This window comes from Lepus europaeus, chromosome 10 (assembly GCF_033115175.1).
Source record: "Lepus europaeus isolate LE1 chromosome 10, mLepTim1.pri, whole genome shotgun sequence".
In the NCBI taxonomy this organism is placed as follows: Eukaryota; Metazoa; Chordata; class Mammalia; order Lagomorpha; family Leporidae; genus Lepus; species Lepus europaeus.
The window spans coordinates 99,495,253-99,506,554 of record NC_084836.1 but is presented as its reverse complement, the minus strand read 5'-3'; the positions used below and the strand labels follow the sequence as shown (position 1 = coordinate 99,506,554).

At 49.8% G+C, this 11,302-nt stretch overlaps 1 protein-coding gene across 1 annotated transcript; it reads left to right on the top strand.

Moving 5' to 3' along the window:
* Positions 1-3,065: 3,065 nt before the first annotated feature.
* Positions 3,066-6,835, top strand: DEFB129 (defensin beta 129). Its single transcript, XM_062202319.1, has 2 exons — positions 3,066-3,123; positions 6,420-6,835. Exons 1-2 carry the CDS (start codon positions 3,066-3,068, stop codon positions 6,833-6,835), a joined length of 474 nt encoding a protein of 157 aa, XP_062058303.1.
* The last annotated feature ends 4,467 nt before the right edge of the window (positions 6,836-11,302 follow it).

Below are 11,302 nucleotides of genomic sequence, written 5' to 3'. Positions count from 1 at the left end.
CCTGCCCTGTCCCAGCCATTGTGGCCATTTGGGGACTGAATCAGCAGATGGAAGATACTCCTCTCACCTCTCTCTCTCTCTCTCTCTCTCTCTCCCCTCTCTCTTTCTCCCTCATTCTATGTAACTGACTTTCAAATAAATAAATGAATCTTTTAAAAAATTTTTGAGGAAGCTGGGTATGGTTCAATGTTTGTGACAAATATATCATACTAATATGAATTGTTGATAATAGGGGAACTGGTTGTGGCTTGTTAATTGTGACAAATATATAATACTGATATGAGAGGTTAAGGAGCAGAGACCTTAGGTGTGAGGCAGACAGGAACTCTGTACTACTTCACAGTTTTTGTTTTGTAAATCTAATACTATTCAAATAAAAAAGTTTATTTGAAAAAAAAAATAAGTAAAATTGGTTTGCCTTTCATCTACTTAGTTTAAAATAAAGGCTCCTGGGCCCTCGTTGTGGCATAGCAGGTAAAGCTGCCACCTGCAGTGCCAGCATCCCATAGGGGCACCGATTCAAGTCCCAGCTGCTCCACTTCCCATCTAGCTCTCTGCTGTGGCCTGGAAAAGCAATAGAAGATGGCCCAGGTCCTTGGGCCCCTGCACCTGTGTGGGAGACCTGGAAGAAGCTCCTGGCACCTGGCCACTTGGGAGATGAACCAGTGGATGGAAGACCTCTTTCTCTCTCTCTCTCTCTCTCTCTCTCTCTCTCTCTCTGCCTCTGCCTATTTGTATCTCTGCCTTTCAAATAAATAAATCTTAAAAAAAATTTTTTGTAAAGGCTTCTAGTTGAACATGCTTTGAACAAACACACAGACTCACACACACAGACACACACAGTCTCTACTCATCTCTCCAATTTAAGAGAGACCTAATGACAAAACAGTCATACACCAGCAGAGGAACCCATGTCAGCTGCCTCTAGCAGTCTGCTTTCCTACCTAAACACACGTAAACAGAGAGTTTCAGGGAAATAAACAACTTTAAAAAGAACTTAAATGCACAGAATGCATAAATTACCTAAAAGGAAATGAAATTAATACCTGGAACAGAATTTTTGAAAAATTATAAAAGTGAGTTACAGGCTTGGTTTTACAAAATGCTTAACACCTTCATAACAAAATGCATGCATAGAAGATACAAGCCAGCATGAGATTAAAACACAATCAGAGGGCCGGCGCTGGGGCACAGTGGGCTAAGCTGCCGCCTGCAATGCCGGCATCTGGTTCATATCCCAGCTGCTCCACTTCCGACCCAGCTCTCTGCTATGGCCTGGGAAAGCAGTGGAAGATGGCCCAAGTCCTTGGGCCCCTGCACCTGCATGGGAGACTCAGCTGAAGCTCCTGGCTCCTGGCTTCGGATCAGCGCAGCTCCAGCCATTGTGGCCACTTGGGGAGTGAATCAGACAATGGAAGACCTCTCTCTCTCTCTGCCTCTGCCTCTCTGTAACTCTGCCTTTCAAATAAATAAATATTTTTAAAAAAAAAACATACAGAGTATAAAACATTTTATACGCATTTTATACCATAAAAGGATTGGTATTTAGACTATATAGAGAATATCTATAATTCAGTAAGAAAATGACAAATGACCCAGTAGGAAATAGGAAAACAAAATTTATAGTAGCAAAACATGTAAACACCTTCTTTAGTAGGTTGATATAAATTCAGAAACATGATACTCCCTTCAAGATAATGCCTCTAAAGGAAAATTCTCAGTGTACTTTTTAAAAAGGATTTATTTATTTGAAAGATAGAATTACAGAGAGAGAGAGAGAGAGAGAGAGAGAGAGAGGTCTTCCATCCACTGGTTTACTTTCCAGATGGCCACAATGGCTGGCACTGTGCTGATCTGAAGCCAGGAGCCAGGAGCTTCTCCGGGTCTCCCACACGGGTGCAGGGGCCCAAGGACGTGGACCATCTTCCACTGCTTCCCCAGGCCAGAACAGAGAGTGGAATAGGAAGTGGAGCAGCTGGGTCTCGAACCGGTGCCCATATGGGATGCCGGCACTGCAGGCGGCTGCTTTACCCACTACACTACAGCACCAGCCCCGGGCCCATGTTTTACGTATTACAAAATACCCATTTGGACCCCTATTTTTGTATTTGGACAACAATTATAAAGCACTACATAAATGCATAAAAGTGGCTAAGGTGAGAATTAATAATAGTTCATAAATTTTCTTTGCTTAAATACTGAAGATGTGAGTTAGCTTTAAGTGTGCCATTTGACTATTGCTCTCCTTTCTACCCAAAGCCTTTGAAAGATTAAAACATTTGAAATAAACAATGTCATGGTTTTGTCTCCCTGCTTTTATGTGTTTCAGATCATTGCCTAAAATAAAAATGAATCTCAAGTATTATGTGCTTGTTATCCCTTGATAGGATGCCCTGGAGGGTAGATTAAAATACACCGGGGGCGGCGCCGTGGCTCAACAGGCTAATCCTCCGCCTTGCAGCGCCGGCACACCAGGTTCTAGTCCCGGTTGGGGCACCGGATTCTTGCCCCTCTTCCAGGCCAGCTCTCTGCTGTGGCCAGGGAGTGCAGTGGAGGATGGCCCAAGTGCTTGGGCCCTGCACCCCATGGGAGACCAGGAGAAGCACCTGGCTCCTGCCATCAGATCAGCGCGGTGCGCCGGCCACAGCGCGCCAGCCGTGGCGGCCATTGGAGGGTGAACCAACGGCAAAGGAAGACCTTTCTCTCTGGCTATCTCTCTCACTATCCACTCTGCCTGTCAAAAATAAAATAAAAAAGTAAAAAAAAAAAAAAATACACTGGGGGTAGCCAGTGGCACGAAGGAGAGGCGCAGTGGGCTTGCCGTTTCCTTCCCATCTTATGTGGCCCAGGACTTCCTGCCCCCCTCCCCGGATCAGGCGCAGGGAACGTGCGGCATGGTGTTCAGGGATGCTGTTCTCAAACCTAATCCGCGGGAGCTGCAGCCGGCGCGAGAGGCACCCGAGCCTGCGCTTCAGTGCTCCTGGCCTAAGGCTATGCAGAGCCCCATAAAGGCTGCGGCGCAGGGCCACCAGCCCAGACCTCGGCGGCCCGCCTGGCACCCAGTCATGAAGCTCATCCTCCCTGTCTTTGCCAGTCTCATGCTGCAGTACCAAGTGAACACAGGTAACGTGGACTCCTGCAGTGCGGAGGGCTTGTTGCGAGGAAGCAGAACCGTGGCTGCCCATGCGAGGGGAACGCAGAGACGCTGACAGAGGAGACGCTCAGAGAGGGTGGACGAGCTCACCCTTGCACAAGTCACGTGCCATCCCCGGTGCACCCCCGTTAGCCCCCACCCTCAGACTGTGTCCATGGAGACCCCCAGGGAGCCACAGGGAACCAGGGATTTTTGTGCGCTCAGACTATCTGACATATAACGCTAGCTTCCCGCCCCCCGGTGCACCCCCGTTAGCCCCCACCCTCAGACTGTGTCCATGGAGACCCCCAGGGAGCCACAGGGAACCAGGGTTTTTTGTGCGCTCAGACGATCCGACATATAACGCTAGCTTCCCGCCCCGGGTGTATCAGACGCCTCAGACTCAGCGCAGGACTCTCGTTTGAGCTCTATTCCTTTTTTTGTTTAGTTTTGTTTTTCTTTTTAAGATTATTTATCCATTTATTTAAGAGGTAGAGTTACAGACAGGGTGAGAGACAGACACAGAGAGAGGTCTTCCATCTGCTGGTTCATTCCCCAAATGGCCACAATGGCCAGAGCTGCACCGATCCAAAGCCAGGAGCCAGGAGCTTCTTCCGGGTCTCCCATGCAGGTGCAGGGGTTCAAGGGCTTGGGCCATCTTCTACTGCTTTCCCAGGCCAAAGCAGAGAGCTGGACTGGAAAGGAGCAGCCGGGTCTTGAACCGGTGCCCATATGGGATGCCGGTGCTGCAGGCAGAGGCTTAGCCTAGGGTGCCACAGCACCACCCCTGAACTCTATTTCTTTTCTTTTCTTTTTTTTTTTATTTTATTTTTGACAGGCAGAGTGGACAGTGAGAGAGAGACAGAGAGAAAGGTCTTCCTTTTGCCGTTGGTTCACCCTCCAATGGCCGCCGCGGCAAGCGTGCTGCGGCCGGCGCACCACGCTGATCCGATGGCAGGAGCCAGGTGCTTCTCCTGGTCTCCCATGGGGTGCAGGGCCCAAGGACTTGGGCCATCCTCCACTGCACTCCCTGGCCACAGCAGAGAGCTGGCCTGGAAGAGGGGCAACCGGGACAGGATCGGTGCCCCGACCGGGACTAGAACCCGGTGTGCCGGCACCGCAAGGCGGAGGATTAGCCTAGTGAGCCGCGGCGCCGGCCTCTATTTCTAATTTAAGCTCTCCCTTGAAACCAACGTCCCTATTGGTTTGTGCCTTGGGGTAGGAAAGAGAAAATCTTGCCCTTCTGCTTCAAAAAGTCTCCCCTTAGGATCCAGCGAAAAGGCCTGGGTTATCCACCCCAGCTTTCCTGGGTTTTCAGTCTTTTTTTTATTTTTTTGGACAGGCAGAGTGGACAGTGAGAGAGAGAGAGACAGAGAGAAAGGTTTTCCTTTTGCCGTTGGTTCACCCTCCAATGGCCGCCGTGGCCGGTGTGCTGCGGCCAACCCATTGCGCTAATCCGAAGGCAGGAGCCAGGTGCTTCTCCTGGTCTCCCATGGGGTGCAGGGCCCAAGGGCTTGGGCCATCCTCCACTGCACTCCCGGGCCACAGCAGAGAGCTGGCCTGGAAGAGGGGCAACTGGGACAGAATCCTGTGCCCCGACTGGGACTAGAATCCGGTGTGTCGGCGCTGCAAGGCAGAGGATTAGCCTATTGAGCCGCAGCGCCGGCCGCAGGTTTTCAGTCTTATCCCTTCTCTCAGCCTTTGCCTCCCTTGAAATCTCCAAACTACCATAAAGGCACCTGGGAATGAATGAAGGCAAAATGCTGAACCGGAAGAGTGGCCGCTATTTTTGGAAAAGAAGGGAGAAGCATTGAGACTGCTTTCAGGCCACAGGCACGAGCCAGGACTTGGAGGAATTAGCAAGGGGTCAGGGAGAAGAGAGTAAAAGGGTCAGAGATGCTTGTGACATTGTTGTCGGGGCCCTGGGAGAAGGGCGCCGCGGGTGGGTGTCGGTGTTAACGCTGCGCTTCAAGCTCCCCGTGAGCGGGACGAGGCTAATAAATCAGCTGCTCCCAATGCCAGCATTTTTCTCTTTTGTACTTAGCAACAACACAGGAATGCACGTGACTGAGCTTTAACAATTATTCAATGCCACATAAGCCTCTTGGAATTTATGAAAAATTGGCTGAATCGTTAATGTGGAGGAGGGAAAAGAGTTTGCTAGACCCAGGGGAAAAGGTGACCCACTGGCAGGAACAATCAGCAGACAGAGGGAGACGACGTCCTGGGCTGAGCCGAGAACTAGGGCTGCAGGAAGCGCACTACAGCGTCTTGCCAGAGGGGAGGTTAGGGCACGGTAAGGAGTGGCACCTGGGGGGGACGTGGTGTGCAGAGCAGCTTCAAAGCGACAGAACATCACGCCCCAGGAGTCACAGGGCCGGGACGAACCAGGAGGGAGCGCGCAGGGGCCACTGAACTTGGCAAGAGGACAGCAGTTATGAAAACCTTACTGATTCTCTTCTCTTAAAAAAAAAAAAATTATTTATTTGAAAGGCAGAGAGAGAGAAGTCTTCCATTTACTGGTTTACTCCCCAAATGGCTGCAGTGGCCAAAGCTTGTTCCAGGTCTCCCACGCGGGTGCAGGGGCCAAAGGCCTTGGGCCATCTTCTACTGCTTTCCCAGGCCATAGCAGAGAGCTGGATCAGAAGTGGAGCAGCCAGCTGGCGCCACGGCTCAATAGGCTAATCCTCCGCCTGCGGCGCCAACACACCGGGTTCTGTCCTGGTTGCCCCTCTTCCAGGCCAGTTCTCTGCTGTGGCCCATGAGTGCAGTGGAGGATGGCCCAAGTGCTTGGGCCCTGCACCCCATGGGAGACCAGGAGGAAGCACCTGGCTCCTGCCTTCGGATCAGCGCGGTGCGCCGGCCGCAGCGGCCATTGGAGAGTGAACCAACGGCAAAGGAAGACCTTTCTCTCTGTCTTTCTCTCACTGTCTATTCCGCCTGTCAAAAAAAAAAGAAACAAAGAAAGAAGTGGAGCAGCCAGGACTCAAACCAGCGCCCATATGGGATGCTGACACAGCAGGCGTCGCTGTGTCCTCACCCACGTGTCCTCAGATTTTTGAAGTTAATTGAGGAAGCCAGACGAAGGCAGGGGTTTGTCTGGGATCGAAGAGGTGTGCAAGGACGCTCCTGGGCTGCCCGGGTGCGGTTACCAACGTCCCCAGACCCTGCACCCGACAGGTGAGAGTTCAGTAGTTTCTCGCTTCTGGTATCCGTCTCCCTCCAGCGGTTCCACTGTCACACCCGGTTATCTGTGGTGCAATGGTTTTCTCTTTTCTTTGTGCAGAGTTTCTTGTCTTGAAAAAATGTTCAATGGGCTTTGGGAGATGCAGAAACCAGTGCGCTGCAGATGAAAAAGAGGTACAGAAATGCAAGAAGAAAAAATGTTGTCTTGACCCCAAAGTGGTCCAGTTTATAAAAAGCTACCTGAAAAATCAAATACCCCACGTACTTGGCGACGACGTCCCAGAAATGCTGAAAATTGACAGAGATTTTGCCAAGATACAAACACGATACGTTTTTCCTCTTCCCACGAGAAATAGCAGCCTCCCTTCTGCCAGTACCAAATCTGTCATCACCCCAAAGGCCACCCCCGTGAATCCAGAACCTGTCACATCTACTGCTGTTTCTAGCAAGAGTGACACCAAAGGCAGCGTGGCATCTGCCACTGCCTCCCCACCCCCAGCACCGCCACCACCGTGAACACGGCCGACGCCACCCCCGACACAGCTGGAGCTGGAGGAAGCAGACGAGCACAGACACGGGTCCCTCCCTCACAACGCCGAGTTCTCCTCTATTTTCACTGTCTGTAAAATGAGACACGCTTCTTCTGTCGTCAGCGATTCAATAAATACTGCTTAAGCACCTACAGTTTATGCAATGTTATTCTCACGAGAGCCTCACGGAGGAGAGAGAGCGCTAGGGAGGGCCAGAATTTCCCAGTTAGGGGGCTCAGCGGAGGGCAAGCACCAGCAATGGTGACGGCGACGTTGAGTTTGGCCTGTGTGTGAGCATCTGTGGTGCTCACCGGGCATCCCTTGCCCGAGGCAGCAAGCAGGAAAGCATCAGGAGATGGGTCTTCCTTTCTTGTAGTCTATGGGAGAAAGACCTTTATGAAAAATAGAACGTGGCGAAACCAGAAACAGCTGAAAATAATTTTAATAACATATTTTATGCAATGCAACATACACAAACCATTATCCCATCAGCATGTAACCAATGCCAAAATTATTGATGAGATAGTTTACCTTTAGGATAAAGCTTTTAAATGTCATGTGTGCATTGTACTTCCAGAGCATTTCAGTTCCTACTGGCCACAGTTCACAGGCTCAGCACGCACATATGGCTTGAGGATGTCGTGTGATACTGGACAGCCCAGGGCAAGTGAGTTTTGGAGACACCGTAGGTGTAGACCTGTCGGGCAGAAGGGTTTATACTAATCCAGAGAAGACAGCCTTCCTGCTGAAAGGTGTGGCATAGAATTTAAGAGTACAGAAATTCAGGTCTGGTTTCCGGAAATAGTATCCTGATTCTGTCCATTTCAACTGTGTGGCTTTGAATGAGCCATTTATCCAATTTACTCATTCATAAAATGGAGACATAAACATCATATTTTATCCCAGAATTCATCAATCTCAGATCATTCTTCCTTTGTAGCTTAAAATACAATGGCATGCCAGGTTTTTGCATAATGTTATTGAGGTATAATTTATTGATAGACAAAGAGCTGCACTAAGACCATCACCACAATCCAGTTAATGGAGTCATCACCTCCCAAAAGTTCACTTGCTTTTGTTTTCTGTTTCTGGGGGGTTGTTTGTTTTTAGTGTTAACATGAGATCTACCCTCTTAACAAATTTTGAATTACATGATAGCATATTATTAACTACAGGCCACTCTGTAGAGCAGGTCACAAAAACTTACTCATCTGGTGTAACTGAAATTTCACACCCATTTCCCCTGGTAACCAAGATTGTATTATGTATATCGATGCATTTGACTGCTGAAAACACCCTCTGGAAGCAGATGTGCTGTGACTGGCCCTTTTCTTTCTTTCTTTTTTTTTTTTTTTTTTTTTTTTTTTTTTTTTTTTTTTTTGACAGACAGAGTGGACAGTGAGAGAGAGAGACAGAGAGAAAGGTCTTCCTTTTTGCCGTTGGTTCACCCTCCAATGGCCGCCGCAGCCAGCGCGCTGCGGCTGGCGCACCACGCTGATCTGAAGGCAGGAGCCAGGTGCTTATCCTGGTCTCCCATGCGGGTGCAGGGCCCAAGCACTTGGGCCATCCTCCACTGCGCTCCCGGGCCACAGCAGAGAACTGGCCTGGAAGAGGGGCAACCGGGACAGAATCCTGTGCCCCGACCGGGACTAGAACCCGGTGTGTCGGCACCACAAGGCGGAGGATTAGCCTATTGAGCCGCGGCGCCTGCGGACTGGCCCTTTTCACTGGATCTCACACCCACCAGCTTCATCCATGCCGTCACAAATGATGGGATCTCCGTTTTTACGGGTCAATAGCTTTCCACTGTGTATAAACATAGGCCACCCATTCGTTATGTCTTCTGTCAACACACAGTTTGCACCCAGATCCTGGCTAAGTGACTAGTGCTGTGATGAACATGTGTGACACCCTGAATGCATCTCCTTTGGGTATATACCACGAATGGGATTGCTGGGTCATATCCTAGCTCTGTTTCTGTTTTTTCGGTCTTACAGAATGGCTGTACTAATTATGGCCCTGCCCACAGGGTGCAAGAATTCCCTTTCCTCCACATTTTGCCATCACTTTCTTTTTTATGATTTATTTATTTGAAAGGTAGAGTTACAGAGAGCCACAGAGAGGCAGAGAGAGAGAGAGAGAGAGAGAGAGAGAGAGAGAGAGAGAGAGGTCGGTCATCTATCTGCTAGTTCACTTCCCAGATGGCTGCAATAGCCTGAGCTGGGCCAGTCTGAAGCCAGGAGCCAGGAGCTTTCTCCAGGTCTCCCATGTGGGCGCAGGGGCCCAAGGACTTGGGCCATCTTCTACTGTTTTCCCAGGCCACAGCAGAGAGCTGGATCAGAAGAGGAGCAGCTGGGACTAGAACCAGCGCCCATATGGGATGCCAGTGCTGCAGGCGGTGGCTTTGCCCACTACACCACAGTGCTGGCCCCTTGATTTTTTTAATGCTAGCTGTTCTAACAGAGGTGAAGTGACACTTCATTGTGGTTTTAGTTTGCTTTCCCCAGTGGTAGTGATTCTGAGCATTTTTTCACATTCCTATTGGCCATTTGCGTGTCTTCTTTTAAGAAATCTCTCTTCAGGTCCTTTGCCCATTTTTTAACTGGAATATTTGGCTTTTTTACTATTGAGTTGGACTAGTTCTTTGTAGATTTTGGATACAAACTTATGCAAATGTTTTCTCCCATTTTGTGGGTCGCCTCCTGCTCCACTGACTGCTTCCTTTCCTATTCATATGTAATCCCATTTGCTTATTTTTGCTTTTGGTATCATTTCCAAAATAACTCCTCAGGCCAATGTCATGGAGTTCTTCCCCTTCATTTTCTTCTAGCGGTTTCATAATTTTAAGTCTCAATAGTTGGTGATCCATTCTGAGCTATGTTCTTGGCACCTTTGTCAAGGAACAAATGACTGCAGAGCCGGACACTTTGCCCAGCAGTTGGGGTGCCATTTGGGACACCCATGTTCCATGCTGCAGTATCTGGGTTCAAGTCCCAGCTCCCCTCTCTGCTCCAGCTTCCTGTTAATGCACAACCTGGAGGGAGAAAGTGGTCGAGAACTTGGGTCCGTGCCACTCGCCTGTGTGAGAGACCTGGACTGGGTTCCAGTCTCCCGGCACTGGCCTGACCCAGCCCCATCTATTGTGGGTATTTCAGCAGTGAGCCAGCAGATAGAATCCCCCAGCCTCTTCAAACAAATAAAAATCAGCTACTTAATAATTTTTAAAATTGGCCATATATGCGTGGACTTATTCCTGGGTTCTCTATTCTGCCCCATTGGTCTAGGTTTCTGATTTTATGCAGGGATGTGTTTTCAGACTAGGGCATTCTGTGAGCATTCACTCAGTTTAGACCATCGCTCCAAATCTACTGGCCCTAAGAGTAGAGATTTCTAAGTGCTCGGCCCTGGCTCGCTGCCTAACTTTTGATCTCATCTGAAGTCCAGTAAAAGTTGGAGCTCTGGGTAAGCGACACAGGGAGTGCCGTCCGGTCCGCCTCACTGCGCTCTCCCCAGGCGTGTTCCCAGCCTCCAGGCGTGAAGTCCTTGCCTCCGGCTTTTGCCTCTCACTTCTTCCTGGTTTCAGTGACCTCAAGTAACCAGGAATCTCCTATAGTGGAATGAGAATGCTAGAAGGGAAGAGAGAAATAAAAGCATCTCTCTCTTTCTCTCTCTCTCTCTCTCTCTCTCTCTCTCTCTCACACACACACACACAGTATTTTTGTGTGTGATTGTTAGCTTCAGTTTATTTCAATCAGTGTTTATTTATTTATTTATTTGATAGAGTTAGACAGTGAGAGAGAAAGAAAGACAGAGAGAAAGGTCTTCCTTCCGTTGGTTCACCCCCCAAATGGCCATTATGGCCGGAGCTATGCCGATCCAAAGCCAGGAGCCAAGTGCTTCCTCCTGGTCTCCCATGTGGGTGCAGGGACCCAAGGACTTGGGCCATCCTCCTCTGCTTTCCCAGGCCACAGCAGAGAGCTGGCCTGGAAGAGGAGCAACCAAGACTAGAACCCAGCGCCCATATGGGATTCCAGCGCCACAGGCGGAGGATTAACCAAGTGAGCCATGGCACCATTCCCCTCAAATAAATAAATATTAAAAGATAGAGAGAGAGGGCTGGCACCGCGGCTCACTAGGCTAATCCTCCGACTGCGGCGCGGGCACCCCAGGTTCTAGTCCCAGTTGGGGCACCGGATTCTGTCCCGGTTGCCCCTCTTCCAGTCCAGCTCTCTGCTGTGGCCCAGGAGTGCAGTGGAGGATGGCCCAAGTCCTTGGGCCCTGCACCCCATGGGAGACCAGGAGGAAGCACCTGGCTCCTGGCTTCAGATCGGCGCAGCACACCGGCTGTAGCAGCCATTTTGGGGGTGAACCAACAAAAGGAAGACCTTTCTCTCTGTCTCTCTCTGTCTCTGTCTCTCTGTCTCTCTCTCTCTCACTGTCTAACTCTGCCTGT

Excerpts from the sequence above, each read along its gene's own strand:
- DEFB129 (XM_062202319.1), top strand. The coding sequence starts at position 3,066 with ATGAAGCTCATCCTCCCTGTCTTTGCCAGTCTCATGCTGCAGTACCAA. Across the intron at positions 3,124-6,419 it reads GCAGTACCAAGTGAACACAG|AGTTTCTTGTCTTGAAAAAA; the intron begins GTAACGTGGACT and ends TTCTTTGTGCAG.